Here is a 17,865-nt window from a genome sequence, read left to right on the forward strand (position 1 = left end):
AAAAGCATTTGTTCCCCAACAGTAAAAGCGTCCAAGCCCCGAGGCGAGGATTCGGCCTCACACCAGTAGGCTCGCTCCCTCCTGCTTCGGTCAGGATAACACATTCGTTCTGTGTTCATTTAGTAAAATATAAAGTAAAGTCTACAAACATCTTTGGAGGCTTTTCGCTCGGTCCGTGATAAACGTCTTGCTTCTGACTTTTGACTCAGGAGCGAATCAGAACGCAGCGTTCTTTGTCCCTCGAGGTTTAAACGACGTGCCCTTGAAGCGATCTCCATAGGGAGCTTCTCCACAGGAGCCACATCCTCTTTAATCCGTCTGCCATTCCATGCACCGATGGTGGTCCAAGCTTTTAAAAAACCCCTTTGAAGAACTTTATAATCTTATAATCTTTAAAAATTCTGTGTATCCTCACGGTTTATTTTCTTCATTTACTTCTTCCTATGAAATGTTTTTACAAGGCCGTATATCGGCCGTGAGCGGAAGACCGTTGTGGAGAAAACGCCGTAATTCTCAATAAATAAATAAATCCAGCTGTATTTATTGTTTTGACTTAACTGAAGGTCAGAAAACACTTCAGGAGAAACTTTGAGAAATCGGCTCTCACACTCCAACAAACACGGTGGACTTCTGCTAATCCGTACAGACTGAAATACAACTATTATTATTATTATTATTATTATTTTAGTGTCTAATCTCTCAGGAGACAAGATACAAGATACACTGGCTGTTTTTATAAATCGGATCCTGTTCAGATTTACACGTGTAAAAAAAAATGCACAAATACTTGTTTTGTTTATGATGTAATACAATGGGAGGGGTTTTGTTTATGATGTAATACAATGGGAGGGGTTTTGTTTATGATGTAATGCAATGGAAGGGGTTTTGTTTATGATGTAATGCAATGGGAGGGGTTTTGTTTATGATGTAATGCAATGGGAGGGGTTTTGTTTATGACATAATACAATGGGAGGGGTTTTGTTTGACGCAATACAATGGGCGGGGTTTTGTTAATGACGTAATACAATGGGAGGGGTTTTGTTTATGATGTAATGCAATGGGAGGGGTTTTGTTTATGATGTAATACAATGAGGGGTTTTGTTTATGATGTAATACAATGGGAGGGGTTTTGTTTATGATGTAATGCAATGGGAGGGGTTTTGTTTATGATGTAATACAATGAGGGGTTTTGTTTATGATGTAATACAATGGGAGGGGTTTTGTTTATGATGTAATGCAATGGGAGGGGTTTTGTTTATGATGTAATACAATGGGAGGGGTTTTATACACTATTTTTATACACTTGTCTGGTCTTCTGTAACAGTCTGAGACATTTTCCTGTCTGTAAGAAGCCATATTATACATTCCAACAGCTTCAGCGCCCTCTGCTGGCAAATATCAAAGAAACACCTCGAGAAGCAAAAAGCATCTAGCACATTTTAATCAAGACTGCATTATAAACCAGAGCTGGTCTTTATTTAAGCCAAGAGACAGCAGTAAAACAACAGAATAAATGCAATCCTTAGTTTAGACATAATGAACAGACATCTAAACCCGTAAAAACAGGTTTTTATCTCCCAGAATTCTCCATCCTGTCGTACCAACGCTACGATACCTAATAATCTGTAAATTAACTCGATTATTCTGTCTGATTTCAAAACACAGCCTACATTCAATATCAAACAAACCTGACAAAAATCTCCAACATTAAACTTCTTTATTTATTTAACAAATAATCGTGAAAGTGTTTCATTCCTCAGCCGTTCGACAGGAGCTACAACTTTTATTAATTATTATCTATCAATTTTTATCCATTTATATTTACATTCAGTGCTGAAGAACTTCCATGAAACAAGGTCATGTTGTCACGTCATTACCAGAATCCAGTCTGAACTGTCATGGTGTTAATTCACCAACAGTGTGTTCGTGTTCCAGCACAATTCCTTTGACCAGATCAGATGACTTACGACGTTAAAGCAAACAGAAAATCAGAAGCTTAATGTGAGCAAGCTTTATTAAAAGTAAAGACAAATGGACAAAAACGTCACGAATAAAAGTAAGTCGTGTGATCGGAGTCCTTTGACTTCCTGCCTCACGCTCGGTGTTTTCGGATCTTAAAGTTGCCCTGATAAAGGGACATGATGTTAAAGGAGCACTTACTGTTCATCCCTCACTTTATACACACATATGTAATCTCTCTCTCTCTCTAACACACACACACACACACACACTCAAATTCATCATAACCATCACTTCTACAAATGTGTTTATTTTACGAAATCTCAGGACAAGATGCTCTTCAAGAAGGACGAGCTGAACCATGAGGAGTGAAACACCAACACACACACACACACACACACCGCTCGTTTTCTCTCCAGCACAGTTATTTTATCCACATGCACCCACACACACACACACACACACCTGCCTGGTTTATTTATATCTATGTACAGAGCACTGTGCAGCGCAGTAGGGTTAGTGGATCCTGGTGAGCTCCTCCACTATCTTAATCACTTCATCCACCGTGGCCTCTCGCTTCATCCCGCTGCCGTCATCGATCTAAACAAACACACACACACGTCAAACACCACGCACACTCAGGCACGTCACAGACTTAAACGGACTTAAATACCTGTAGCGTGCTGACCACTTCCTGCATTTTAGCCCGTCCCAGATCTAAGAAGCTCTCGATCAGATCCCCGTCGATGAAACCTGTGGCCTGCTCCGTCTTCCTCTCCGTATTGAACGATCTCCAGGTGATCACAGTTAAGGATTTTTATTTTTAAAGTGACAGTGACGTGACGTACGGCTAAATACGGTGACCCATACTCAGAATTTGTTCTCTGCATTTAACCCATCCAAAGTGCACACACACACAGCAGTGAACACACACACACACACCGGAGCAGTGGGCAGCCATTTATGCTGCGGCACCCCGGGAGCAGTTGGGAGGGGTTTGGTGCCTTGCTCAAGGGCACCTCAGTCGTGGTATTGCCAGCCCGAGACTCGACCCCACAACCTTAGGGTTAGGAGTCAGGCTCTAACTATTAGGCCACGACTTCCCCCCGACTTTTTAAACATGGTATTCGTTTTTATAAATACAGAAAGTTCAAACAACCTCAATGGGTGCCAATATATTTACATATATGTGTATATATATATGTGTATATATATACACACACGTGTGTGTGTGTGTGTATATATATATATATATTATATATATATATATGTATATATACACACACATATATATATATATATATATAAATAAATAAATAAATATATATATATACGTGTGTGTGTGTGTATATATATATATATATATATATATATATATATATACATATATATATATATATATATATATATATATATATATATATATATATATATATATATATATACACACACACATACACGTATATATATATATATTTATTTATTAACTAAACTTATATTGCTGGCACATAAACACTGTATAATGCAAAAGCAGTTTGAGGATATAAGCTGTGCTCGATCTTTCCCACGCTCTTAATGACCTTGTTGAGTCGATTCTGTAAATCCATCAGTAAACTGTACCATCCCTCTGACAGTGACGTCACCAGCCCTGACACACACACACACACACACACGTTATTAGAGTACATGATCATCGGGCATTTTCATAACATACACGTGTTAAAACTTTGGTTTTCCCTGAAATATCACGAACACAACAATCCCTCACATGCTGAAATAAAACCCTTGGGTCAGGAACACAGGAACTCCGTTAGCCATCAGATTCATTAAGATAACGAGCTCCAGACAAAAGTCTCCACATTTTCCACTAAACATTATTTAGTTTAGTATTTTACTGCTGATTTTAGGACTGAAATGAAATAAAAGGTGGATTTTTTAACATTTATTTTACCGATCATTCCGTTAACGGTTCCGAACAGCACGGAGCCCTGCGTAGGAGTGGAGCTCTCGCCGAGGTTCTGCAGCACGAGGGAACCGTGACAGAACACGTTCACAAATTCACCCAGGTGGAACACGCCCACTTCCTGTAAATGCTGACGCTCCTCATCAGTGGTGGCAGCGCTGAGAGAGAGAGAGAGAGACAGAGAGGGAGAGAGAGAGGGAGAAAGGGACAAAGAGGGAGAAAGAGGGAGAGCGAGAGAGAGACAAAGAGGGAGAAAGAGAGACACACAGAGAGAGAGAGAGAGAGAGAGAGAGAGAGAGAGAGAGAGAGAGAGAGAGACACAGACACGGGAAGAAAGAGACAAAGAGGGAGAGAGAGACAGAGAGGGAGAAAGAGACAAAGAGGGAGAGAGAGAGACAAAGAGGGAGAGAGAGAGACAAAGAGGGAGAGAGACACAGAGAGGGAGAGAGACACAGAGAGGGAGAGAGACACAGAGAGGGAGAGAGACACAGAGAGGGAGAGAGACACAGAGAGGGAGAGAGACACAGAGAGGGAGAGAGACACAGAGAGAGAGAGGGAGAGAGAGGGAGAAAGAGGGAGAGAGACAGGGACAGAGAGGGGGAGAGATAAAGAGGGAGACAGAGAGAGGGACAGAGAGCGGGAGAGACATAGAGGGAGAGGGAGAGAGGGAGAGACAGAGAGAGGGAGAGACAGAGGGAGAAACAGAGAGGGAGAGACAGAGAGGGAGAGGGGGAGAGACAGAGAGAGAACATAAGAGACAAGCACACACAATAGAAGGTTAAGAGAAAAGGAGAGATTTCTTCATCTCCAAGCATGATGATGATGATGATGTGAAGAAACATCACTATTTTATCTCACAGTAAAATAAAAAGACCAACAGAAGTGTCTCCAGTCCACACTTTACAGCCTGATGTTGTGCTGATTATTTTTATAACATACACTAAATCTTGACTTGTACAGCATTAATCATTAGAGACACACTAGTTAAAACCCTTCTACATGCCCCAGATGTTCAGCGGTTCCTGGACGGTGGAGGCTCAGAGCGAACCGCTGTGCAGTGAAGCGTTTGACACCTCATTAATGTGCCGACAGCACATCCTGCCTCGTACCTGTCTTTCTGGCACACAAAAAGGTTAAATGCGTTTTCTGCTCCGAGGAAATTATCGTCATCCAAAATCTCCACGGCGCTCATCCAGTTGGGGTTAAAGTCTCGAGCAATCTGAAGACAGACGAGAAGACAGTTAGGGGCTAAAAACAGATACAGAGCTGCCTAAAAAGTCACACTCAACCTTTTAAATAAAGAGTGACCGAGAGAGAGAGAGAGAGAGAGAGAGTGTGGATGTATGTGTGAGAGACAGAAAGAGAAAGTGTGTGTGTGAGAGAGACAGAGAGAGTCAGAGAGAGAGTGAGTGTGTGTGTGAGAGACAGAAAGAGAAAGAGTGTGTGTGAGAGAGACAGAGAGTCAGAGAGAGACAGAGAGTCAGAGAGAGGGAGAGCGAGGCAGAGAGAGAGAGAGACAGAGAGAGTTTGCGAGAGACAGAAAGAGAAAGTGTGTGTGTGAGAGAGAGACAGAGAGTCAGAGAGGCAGAGAGAGAGAGTGTGTGTGAGAGACAAAGTGAAAGAGTGTGTGTGAGAGAGAGACAGAGTCAGAGTGAGTGTTTGTGAGAGACAGAAAGAGTGTGTGAGTCAGAGAGAGAGAGGTAGAGAGAGAGAGTGTGTGTGAGACAGAAAGAGAAAGAGTGCATGTGAGAGTCAGAGAGAGGCAGAGAGAGAGGGGGGGAGGCAGAGAGAGAGAGAGAGTGTGTGTGTGAGACAGAAAGAGAAAGAGTGTGTGTGAGAGAGTCAGAGAGAGAGGGAGTGTGTGTGAGAGACAAAGTGACAGAGTGTGTGTGTGTGTGTGTGTGAGAGACAGAGAGCCAGAGAGAGGCAGAGAGAGAGAGAGAGTGTGTGTGAGACAGAAAGAGAAAGAGTGTGTGTGAGAGAGTCAGAGAGAGAGGGAGTGTGTGTGAGAGACAAAGTGACAGAGTGTGTGTGTGTGTGTGTGAGAGACAGAGAGCCAGAGAGAGGCAGAGAGAGAGAGAGAGTGTGTGTGAGACAGAAAGAGAAAGAGTGTGTGTGAGAGAGTCAGAGAGAGAGGGAGTGTGTGTGAGAGACAAAGTGACAGAGTGTGTGTGTGTGTGTGTGTGAGAGACAGAGAGCCAGAGAGAGGCAGAGAGAGAGAGACAGAGAGCAAATAAAATCTATATAAAAGAGAGAATTAATCTGTTACATAAATCACATCCTGGTTGCAAATGTTTTTCCTCATTCTGGGGGAAAAAAAAAAAAAAGAGGTAAAATTGACTCCTTGTAAAATGTCCTCACTCCAAACATCTCACCTCTTCAAAGTTCCCCTCCATGGGTTTGTAGGCCAGCAGCAGCACGGACCTCATCAGGTCTCCCACTAGAATGAAGTCACCTTTAGTCTTCAGATACAGAGCCATGATGTTGTTGTAGTGATTACACTCAGTCCTCAGCTCCTTTTCTGCCGTCCACTCGTACAGGCGTACCTACACACACACACACACACACACACACACACACACACACACACACACGTGTCAAAACTAGTCTAAATATAACCACATGAAATCTCTATAACTCTGCAGTCTCTCACAGTGCTGTTGATGCTCGCCAACAATTTCCCGTTAAACTCCACGATGGAGTAAACGGCTCCTTTCACCTCTTTCTCTGCCACAGTCTGCAGTTTACCTAAAGAAAAAAAAAACATACAAAGATTAATGTTAGTAACAGGAATGTGTTTAGTACATGATTATTATATGGAGCTCATTCTATAAACTAACGTATTAGAATCGGTACATTAACGGAAACACCCTCTGAAGTCTAACGCTTGTTTACCATCTGTGTAGTGGAAGACAATGATGCGACCCTGTTTAGGCTCCGCCTCCTCAGGGTACACCATGGCGGTCCCGACGATGAAGTAGACTGCAGGATCTTTGCCCAGTTTACAGGACACCAGACTCAGAGCGTACTCGCTGGGCAGAAACTGGTGAGCGTGAAGCACTGAGACAAATAATAAAACAAATAATAATGAACTTCGGGTCCGAACGTGAGCCCGTCGCGCTCGACTTCTACCGTATAAAATAAAATACCTTCAAAAGTGTGCTGATCTACAACGAGCAGGCTGTGAACCTCCACCTCCTCACCGTAGGAGGTCTCATGAGGGGAGGTGCTGCTGGGGAAGAGCTTACTGGAGCTCACACTGCTGGATAGAGCCTGAGGACAGGAAGTATAAAGTCTCGACAGCTCGTCTTTGTGCTGAAGAACAAGTACAAACGTCGGGAGAGCAGCGTACCTGAGTGCTGGCGCTGGGGCGCACAGGAGCCGTGGTTCCGTTTACATCCTGCATCTCCACCCGACTGGAAAGAACACCGAAACACTGGGACACCTCCTGATAACAGATCCTCCTGAGAGAGAAACAAAGGGATGGACAATCAGAAAGGTGGAACATCATTCTTCCTGTCTGGTGTCAGTCAATTATTCATTCATTCATTCATTCATTCATCTTCTACCGCTTATCCGAACTTCTCGGGTCACGGGGAGCCTGTGCCTATCTCAGGCGTCATCGGGCATCGAGGCAGGATACACCCTGGACGGAGTGCCAACCCATCACAGGGCACACACACACTCTCATTCACTCACACACACACTCACACACTACGGACAATTTTCCAGAGATGCCAATCAACCTACCATGCATGTCTTTGGACCGGGGGAGGAAACCGGAGTACCCGGAGGAAACCCCCGAGGCACGGGGAGGACATGCAAACTCCACACACACAAGGCGGAGGTGGGAATCGAACCCCCAACCCTGGAGGTGTTAGGCAAACATGCTAACCACTAAGCCACCGTGTGCCCCAGTAAGTGAATTATTTTAGGTATAACGGGAAAAGGGAGGAAACAAAAAGAAGCACAGCTTGCCAAATGAAACAGATAAACAGACTCACTTGGGGGACTCGTACAGGGGTACAGTGCGAATGTGGAGCTTCTGGATCTCATCGATGGTGCCGATGGTCAAAGTGCTGTTATTGGCCAGAGCCAAACTGTGAACGAGATGAAAGAGCAAAATTAAACACACAAACTACAGCAGCATCAGATTCTAACAGCTTTATTCCCATATGGTGAACTTCTGAACATCAAGATGGGCTAATAGAGTTTTTGTGTTGAGGTGAAAATGACTAAATAATAAATAAAAACTAGCATTTGGGTAAATACTTTGATGGCCTTTCACTTATTCAGCCTTTCCAGCTGAATGAGAAACCTACAAAAGGACTGCTGTATAAAACTAGTTAATTTCCCTCCCTCAGATATGCACACACCTGTCGGGGTAGCCCTCGGAGTTAAGGGGGCACATGTAATTAACCTCTTTGAGGTTGACGTTGGAGAAAACAAGCTTGTGATTGCTGGAGTAGATGACTGTGGGTCTGTCGGAGCAGGCGAACACATTGGACGTGGAAAGGGAGCGAAAGGTACGAAGCACCGTGGGCTGAGTCCCCAAAGTCACCTTCTTCCGCTCGGTCAAAGTGCCTACACAAACACACACACACACACACACACACACACACACACACACACACACACACACACCACACACCACACACACACACCACACACCACACACATGCACACTTACTTATCTGAGCTCAGGACCGGCACAGAAGTCACTTACTTGCAACCCTGTGGCTAGATTATATCTTATACAATAATATAGAATATAATCTATAGTATAGTGTTTCTATAGTAACAACATAAAAGCCACCATTAAGAAATGCCACTAATAATAAACCGATTTTTAGAAATATTTCTTTAACATTTATACAAATTCAAGACAGATCAGTTTGTGATTTTGTTTTTGGAGTTTTTGAGTAACACGGACAGTACGAACTGTACGGATTTTTCTGACCTGTTTCCAAGTCCAAGCCAAAGTAGAAGAGAGCGCCGTCTCCCAAAGCGCACAGTAAGTAATGACTGCCTTCAAACGTGGTCATCAAGATTGAACGGGGAATGATCTCTGAAAAACAGTGCAGGAGAGAGAGAGAGAGAGAGAGAGAGAGAGAGAGAGAGAGAGAGAGAGAGAGAGAGAGAGAGAGAGAAAGACATACACACACACACACACACAGACAGAGAAAGACAGAGAGAAAGACACACAGACACAGAGAGAAAGACACACACAGAGAGAGAGAGACAGAGAGACACACACACACACAGACAGACACACAGAGAAAGAGAGACACAAAGACACGGAGAGAGAGACAGACACAGAAAGAGAGACAAAGACACAGAGAGAGAGAGAGAGAGAGAGACAAAGACACGGACACACACACACACAGACACAGAGAAAGAGAGAGAGAGGGAGAGAGCACATAGATTATCCCTCACTTTGTATACACTCAGACTCTAGTTAGTATTTTTCCCTTAAATGATTAATTCCTCTTAATGATTTATTTAAATGTCCTTCAGTGATCTTCCCTGAGTTCTGTACACTGTATGTGATCATCACTAACATTAATGACTCTCTGTGAATACTTATAAACTGCCATTACGTATCCCATCACTCTACACAGGGTTAGTCTCATGTCCTCTCACCTCCACCCAGCATCTCCTTATGCAGAGGGCTGAAGCAGGGCAGGCGGAGGACTCGGGCCGAGATGTCCGTCCACAGACCCACGGCACACAGACCGGACTCTCCGCCGCTCTCCCCAAGAGGAGTGATGTCCAAACACGCCACCTCATGCTCCATCTCTGTGGAACTGCACATAGAGGGTGGAGGAATAGAGCAGCTGATTCACCAAATCACGTACATACAACTACAGAAAATGATATTTTAACCAATCAGTGAGCTGTGCCATGCTAAGCCCCGCCCCTAACAGCTGTAACGATGTGTAAATATTAAACTGCAGTAGTACCTTATCTGCTTTAGTTCTCCACTGAGGATCTGCAGGTAGTAAAGCACTCGTCCCACTGCTAGCACCACCTGGGTGGAGTTACAAGCAGCCACGCTGATGTTCCTGCCCTGAGGCTCCTTCCATTCACTAATCAATGCCTTACTGTCCTGTGTGACCAGTCGCACCGAACCAGAAGTAATCTGGAAAAAAAGATACAAAAACTCCCTCAGTGTTTTAGGGACCAACAGGATGGAACATCTTTGATGAGATACGACCGTATGTCGACTCGTCCTGTATTTGACTTTTGTTCATCCAATTAAAGGTGGGGTCTGCGTTGTTTGAAAGCCAATGTTGACATATAGAATCACCAAAACAAACACGCCCCTAACCCAAACGGGTCCCACCCCTGTATCGAAACGCGGTTGTAGCTGCCTCTCTACATTACTACGATAGAAAAGAGGTGTTATTTGTGTAGTAACAGCGTTTAGCTCAGGAGTTATTGACTCGGGAAACTCCAACCTGTGAATATGTGGCCAACTTCCTGCTCCTTCAGTTCTCTCCAGCGCTGGAAAGCTGATCCTATATTAACACGTCCTACTTCTTGTCCTTATCGTAAGCCTTTCTTTCTTTGTTTTTATCCTCCATGTCGATGTTAAAACCGCTTTCTGCTAACGTCACACACGCGCACCGAACACTCTCTCCGCCCATATCGACAAACCCCGCCCCTTTCTGCTAATTAGCTACACGTTTGTTTTGATTTCTGTTAATTTGTCGTCCCGACTCGGTTTTCTGAAGCATTTCTCAAACAACGCAGACCCCACCTTTAAATGTCCTCAAGAACTTGTATTCCCTCTATATTTTTCACGCCTTGCTCTACACTCGCAGCTCCATTTTTTTTTATTTTTTATCTCCAACACTACTTGCTTTCGCTCTAACCATCTGTTCCCGAAAAGGAAACACGTCCACATATAAAACGAACTCGCGTCTCTCGTTAGTTCTCTCGCCACGTCCGATTTAATTAAAAGACAAGCACCTGTATTAGTTGCTGGTGAGTGACGTTTCCACAAAAGAACGTCTGCTGGTTATCGACAAACCCCGGAAGTTCGGTCTCCTCCACCTCCTCTCCGCTCAGCATCAACACTCTTATTAAACAAAGCAAATCTGTAAGTTAACTTTAAATAAATAGAATTAACAAGAACATAAATAATAATAAAAAAAAAAACTCAGTCCAACCTGGTTTGACCAACAAAAGAAAGCACCAGCATGTCGTCGGTCTCTCTGCCCGCCTCCGAGCGAAGAGGCCATAATCCTAAAGACACAAGAAATAAACGTGTTGGAATAAAAGTGTGAATTACAGTTAAATAATTCAGCTCACACACTCAGACTGTCAGTAAGCCGAGGATGAAGCCCGCAATTCCTAAAGTGAGCCTTCGGATCTGACAGGTTTTTTTTTTTGCCACAACTAGGGTTTAACTGCAGCTCCACAAAACATGAGACAAAATAAAATCGGTCCCTTGTGATGTGGTGAGAACGAAAAAAAAAACAATCATGAGACATATATTAGACCACGCCGTAACGTCAGACTTCAACCCGTGTGCTAAGATTAGCATCTACCCGTCAATAAACAATTTATAGTTTTTACACGGATTATTTTATAACATTTAGGCACTAACCTTTAATCCCAGGCAGGTCGATGCTGGCGTGCTCATGGATTCCGATACCGTTCCGAATGATCCTTAGAGAACCTTCTTTAAAAGCACCAGAGCAGGTGACCAGCTAAGGCAGAAGACAAGATGTGGAACAAAACATCAACACGTTCAACGTAACTTATTTAAATACATAAGCAGGATATAACGACAGCATTTAACGTAATTATTCCCCTCTTTCCGAATCCATCGTTTGCTTTAATATAAAGAAGGTCTAGGAAACGTTCGCTCTTACGTTCGACTTAAAAACCGGACCAATAACACACACAAAACGATGCGTTCTGAGCAAAGCTAGTCCATAATACAGTGTTAAATGCCCCATGGGTGGGACATCTTTTCTTATCTCCACTAATTGTTTAATTCTGATCGACCTCGCTCACTCGAACATTACTCTAACCGTCACCGGATGCCTTTAGAGCACCAGTTGGGCTTTAGTCAGACTTCTTGTAGTCTGTCTAGGCAAAGGAATGTGTTTATTCCTTATTCTCCTGATAGAAATATGCACACACCGCTATAAACTCTAGGAATTTAACAAATGTGATAACAGTGAATTGTTTCTCCTCATGTTAAATGGCCCTTTGCACATAGGCCTCATGTCCAAAGCTCCTTCCAGAGTCACATCAAGACCGACACTATAAAATGAATTAAAATGAATACAGTGAGTCGGGCCATCCTTAAAAATATTTTGGTTTGCAGTAACAGTACAAACAACAAAAAAAAGGGTCAGTTGGTAGGTCTATATTTTTTTTTTCAAGCTTCAGTGTAAAAAAAAAAAAAAGTACAATTTAGGTGATTGTGATTACGTCGGTATGACTTTAAACAAATTAGCATATCGTGACGTCACTGAGCGGGTCTTCAACCCGTGCCTTCGGGCGCATCATCGCAAACCTTATTTTGATGCTGGACAGTTTTTCCAGAACTTCTTGCCAAGTTAAATCGATGTCAAGCTGTTTTAATGACTTTTTTAGATGTATTAAGGCGCCCGAACCCGTATGACTCTGAACGGTGACCGCAAACATTTTGCTTACTGCAGCCGCAGCCGTCGTTACCGAGCGTGAACCGTCGTCTCTGACAGCGAATGAGACGAAGCGAACGCACAAGCCATAGTGTGACATCCGGTAACCGACAGTGTAAACATTTGCACTTATATATTAACAATACTTACTAAAATATAATTAATATTATTTTATTGCTTTTGTATTAGTTGTTTGAAGAGAAAAAAAAATTTGTTCGGTCTTAACGCAAATTTACAACCGGCAAGTCGGTCGGACTTAAAGCAAAACAAATAAATAAATAAATAATTGAGTCGGCCCTAAATTGACAGGGTCGGTCGGGTTACGGCATACAAGGATATTTTTAAGGATGGCCTAATATATAATGTATATTTAACTTTTCAGGGGGTTTAAAAGAGCAAGTGTTTAGTATTTAGATGGACTCACCTGCCCTTGTCCCTGCCGCTCCAGATCCACTACACACATGTCCACTATCGGGCCCAGGTTTGTGAACGTTTCCATAACCGCCACATATGAGCCCTGATCATTACTGTCCACATTCAGCTGTGCACACACACATACAGACACACACACATACGTTTTATTACTCAAGAAATGCATAGGTCTCTGAAAAAAATAATAATAATAATAAACCTGACTGACTTTAACCAGCTGAGAGTCTCCAAGCCTGGATCCAACAAACACCACTCCGTTATCCAGGTAGGTCAGACACTCAGCGATGGAGGTCTAGAAGAAACACACAAAAAATATAAACAAATACACGCACGTGAAAAAGCCACCCATGATACACACAGCTATGTGTACGTTTACATATCCTTACACAATACACACTTTGTACCCAGAACATTAACTCACCTCTCCAAGCAATTCCACACGTAGATCTTTGAGCACCATGGAGCCATCAATCAGTTCCTCTTTCTCCAGCAGAAGCATGAACAACCTTCCATCCATATCACCCAGGAGATAGCGGGAGCCGTTCGGATCCACTCGGTTATGACAAACAATCGTGCTTTGCTGCGGAGTTACATCACGTTTATGACAGAATCGTTTAATAAACAGACAAAATCGACAGATTTTAATTACTTACGTAATTCAATCTTAATTGGTTTCAAAAGCAATTTATAAACGACTTTTAATTATTAAAGAATGACAAGTCACATCACATTTTAAATTACGCTTCAATCACCTTGATTGTCGGAGGTGCGATGGCAAGGTATTTATCTCCATTGTGATAAGTGATGGACTCCTGACCGATGATTATGGCGCCGCCAAACGGCTCAGGAACTGCAGCGAAGACAAAAATCACACGATTCATATTTGTTGTGTAGATTATATAAATATTCATAACTCTAAACAAGTGTCCAATCACAGCTCACCTGGGATGACCATCGAGGCCTCGGCTTCGACGTTCTCCTGTTTCCAAGGACCTTTACTGAACTCCTTCTCCTTCAGAGACACCTCGTACGTCTTCACGTGTCGCCCCTGAGGGTCCTGGACGGAGATTAAAAAATGACAAATGAAATTTTTGCACCAAAGAACCATAACAAACAAAATAAAGAATAATTAATAAAATTTAATCAAACAATCAGGGTTTAAAATAACGAGAATTTCAAATGCAAAACATCATCCAGTGACATTTAAATAATATAAAAAAAATATATAAAAAGACACAAAGAGTCGCCCGAATCGTGCTTTGTGAGCGCTCTATAACGCCACACTATGAACTGAGCGAGTACAATAAATGATTACACGCAAGATTCGATACCTGATATATAAAACAGACAGTCGGAGCCTGGCATCCGTACAGGAAGTGTACGTCTATAACCTGCAGCTCCTCCAGCCGGATGTTAAAGGCTTTGAGCTCGCGGTTGTCCCGATCTAACGGAATGACTTTAAAAAGACCGTCATAGAGCCGGAGACCGATCATACGACACTCCGGGTCCACGATACCGATGATTCCGGTCTCTGATGGACGCCCGATCCGATCCTGAATAAAAGCACAAAACGTTACGAGTAATATTTAAAAGATACGATAAGTGTTTGTTCTTTATCATTTGCACAAAAGTCAATAAAAATAAGTAACAAAATATAAACATACCTGTACGTTTCCATGAGCGCGAGTGATGATATCAATACTGTCTCCATTCTGCTTGTACTCCAAGATGCAAGCGTTGTATTTAGCCGTCAAAATGAACAGAAGGTCCTTACTTTCACCCTGCACACACAACGACGACGACGCTTTAAAAACACTTCGACATACACGTATACACAAACACTTTCAAAATGCAACGACATAACTCACTTTAGGTCTGAAGAGCTCCATGACGGCGATCTTGCCGTACATGCCGATCTCTTTGACCGGCCGCAACCCCTCCGCCGTGACCACATAGATCTCCAGACGCGTGTTCTTTGCTATGAGAAGGTTAAGATCCTCCGCTGAGGTGAAATGACCTGCAGGTACAGGAACGTATCATCAAATCCGGACAATGTGTTTGTATTGTTAGAGCATTACAACAGATAAACAACGCTAACAAGCTCCTTGTGTAGCGTAAGGGGCTTTTTACACCTGGTCACTTTGTGCGTTTTCTGTGATCCGATAGCAACCCGAAGGTAAAAAGACCAGGTCTAAATGCCCTCTGAAACGTTTTGGAGACGGATATAAATCCGATGGTACGAACCCCTTCAGGAGGTGGTCTGGGACGCGTTTCAGATGTAACTGAACAGGGGTAAATGAATGTGGTTGTTCAAGCCACATACGTCAGCGCTATACTCCTCCCAAACGGAAGTAGGTCACTCGCAGGTGACTCACGAGTCGTTCATCGCGCCAGAAACAAACAGTAAACGCTGTTTTTTGTAGCATAAACGTTGTAACGAGTTTTTACGTCTTCTTTTTGATCGCGTTCTGAAAACCGCGTACACCAAAGTGTGTTCCATTTCAATTACCCCAGAAACGAGGTAAAATATATTTACATTTTGGGCGGGAGCAGAAAGATCGGATCGATATCCGATTTGCCGAGACGGGTTTATGTGGCCTGATGTAAATAGGACAGTTTTAACAAATCAGATAGCTATCGGATCAGAGACAACACACGAAGTGACCGGGTGTAAAAAGGCTCCGAGACACCCCCTGGGGGCAGGACAGAGGTGGTTTAACTAAAATAAACACAAAATAAGCCTTTTACAATATGAGTATTCAGAAACTTGTCATGTAAGACTGTACAGTGACGTCACAGCGACGTCATCTCCCACCGACAGTGTTGTGTAGTACAGACAGGAACACAACACGAGTATAGACACATTATTACACTCCATATATCTGAGTCTGTCCCCCTTGGTGTCCATAACGTAAAGGACAAACGTCTCAACACTCTGCTTGTATTTCAGGGAAACTTTTAACTTTAAAACTCTTTTTTTTCTGCTGCTGTCATTTTTCATGTTTAATTATATTAAAAGTTCTAACGTTATATTTACATTCGTGCCTCATATAAAAACCACTCAGAGCTCGAGTTTCGTCCCAAGTTTCAGTAAAAACTTAAACTTAATAAAATAAACACATTGAAATGTCGAACAGCGTTAATTTTACCACAGAGTCTCGCTCGCTCGCTCGCGCGCGCACGCACGCGCAGCTTCACGTCCCTGAGTTAGCACGCAGCTAACAACACGTCGTACACGTATGGACTTTACACGTGTTTTGAACGATATACGTGTTCCCGTGACTCGTAGATCACGAACACTGTGACTGAGCAACGTTATAAACATGAGTTAATAGGACTGGTGTAGATTAACGACGCTAACGGTGACATGCTAACAGCTAACAGCTAAGTGCTAACAGTGAAGGCCTTTAGCGCGGGAGGCGCGAGACAACACTAAATGATCAGCTAGAGCAATAAACAGGTCTGTTTGAACTGACCAGTGATGCAGGCGTTCACCGCGGTGGGTTTCTGCGCCGTTACCACGTAGTTGTAGGACATGGCGTTCAAACTGAAGACACGAACACCAGAAAATCCGCTTTTTAGGGTTTAGATCCTGCTCCTGTGTACGACCATGGAGACCCTGAAGAAGAGCCACAGCGCCACCTGCTGCACTGGAGGATGGAGAGCGTTCAAGAGTAAAACCTTTTCTGTGACTGTAAATAAATGTTGCCTATTGTTTAAACGCTACTAAATGATTACCATATATATATACAGTACAGAACAAAAGTTTGGACACACCACCTTTTCAACAGGACGATGACCCCAAACACACCTCCACACCCAAACACACCTCCAGGCTGTGTAAGGGCTATTTGACCATGAAGGAGAGTGATGGGGTGCTGCACCAGATGACCCGGCCTCCACAGTCACCGAACCTGAACCCGATCGAGACGGTTTGGGGTGAGCTGGACCACAGAGTGAAGGCAAAAGGGCCAACAAGTGCTAAGCATCTCTGGGAACTCCTTCAAGACTGTCGGAAGACCATTTCAGGTGACGACCTCTTGACTCTTGAAGCTCATCAACAGAATGCCAAGAGTGTGCAAAGCAGTAATCATACAAAAGGTGGAGAACCTTTGAAGAACCTAGAATATGACATATTTTCAGTTGTTTCACACTTTTTTGTTATGTACGTATATAATTCCACACGTGTTCATTCATAGTTTTGATGCCTTTAGTGTGAATCTACAATTTTCATAGTCATGAATGAGAAGGTGTGTCCAAACTTTTGGTCTGTACTGTGTGTGTGTGTGTATATATATATATGTCTTTATTCTTTATTCTTTTTATATATTCTCTTTTGGCTCTCATCGAAGACAGTCGCATTTTCTCTCCCTCTCCTCATCCTTACTTTCCCTGCTTTACTCCTCTCGTCTCGTCTATTGTCTTATACTTTGAGAGACTCTCTCCACACTGCTCTCCAAATTAAAAAATATCATGGATTTGATAAACTGGTCTCTCAACGCAATTGACACCATCTTCTCCACGAGAAGCTTGTTTTCGGAGGAACCTGACTGCCCTGCCGGAACGTTCGCAGCTGGCTATACGATGGACGTGTGGGAGAGGTGGCGGGTCGTGTGTCTCTTTCCGTGGAGGACGTTGAAGATATCTACCTGTTCGGAACCATGATAACAGGAGTTCTGCTGATTGGATTAGGCATTGCCCTGGTTTATCGAGGAAATCAGGAAACGGTGACAGCTGTCCAAGACCTCACAAGGCTGCCCATCATAGTGGGCATATGGAGAACATCACGGTGAGGCTCACTGCTTTGGATACTGCTTTGGTTAACATCACGGAGAAGCTCACTGCTTT

At 43.2% G+C, this 17,865-nt stretch overlaps 1 protein-coding gene across 1 annotated transcript; it reads right to left on the reverse strand.

The window, feature by feature from the left end:
* Positions 1–1,996: 1,996 nt before the first annotated feature.
* Positions 1,997–16,646, reverse strand: ddb1 (damage-specific DNA binding protein 1). The gene is made up of 27 exons (XM_027144127.2): positions 16,494–16,646; positions 14,886–15,034; positions 14,682–14,798; positions 14,349–14,570; positions 13,960–14,074; positions 13,770–13,867; positions 13,439–13,597; positions 13,226–13,309; positions 13,010–13,126; positions 11,538–11,640; positions 11,098–11,173; positions 10,898–11,006; positions 9,886–10,064; positions 9,566–9,729; positions 8,883–8,990; positions 8,299–8,506; positions 7,927–8,022; positions 7,275–7,386; positions 7,072–7,195; positions 6,818–6,982; positions 6,576–6,670; positions 6,298–6,468; positions 5,032–5,141; positions 3,911–4,080; positions 3,505–3,607; positions 2,633–2,756; positions 1,997–2,559 (listed from the first exon to the last, which is right to left on the reverse strand). The coding sequence occupies exons 1-27, from the start codon at positions 16,552–16,554 to the stop codon at positions 2,476–2,478; spliced, it is 3,423 nt and encodes a 1,140-aa protein (XP_026999928.1). The 5' UTR covers positions 16,555–16,646; the 3' UTR covers positions 1,997–2,475.
* Positions 16,647–17,865: the final 1,219 nt, after the last annotated feature.

This window comes from Tachysurus fulvidraco, chromosome 13 (assembly GCF_022655615.1).
Source record: "Tachysurus fulvidraco isolate hzauxx_2018 chromosome 13, HZAU_PFXX_2.0, whole genome shotgun sequence".
Taxonomy (NCBI): domain Eukaryota; kingdom Metazoa; phylum Chordata; class Actinopteri; order Siluriformes; family Bagridae; genus Tachysurus; species Tachysurus fulvidraco.

Coding starts and splice junctions, on each gene's coding strand:
- ddb1 (XM_027144127.2), bottom strand. CDS start 16,554: ATGTCCTACAACTACGTGGTAACGGCGCAGAAACCCACCGCGGTGAAC. Junction 13,868..13,959: donor GGCCTCGATGGTCATCCCAG/GTGAGCTGTGAT, acceptor TCTTCGCTGCAG/TTCCTGAGCCGTTTGGCGGC. Junction 7,387..7,926: donor CCCCTGTACGAGTCCCCCAA/GTGAGTCTGTTT, acceptor TTTCTCTCTCAG/GAGGATCTGTTATCAGGAGG.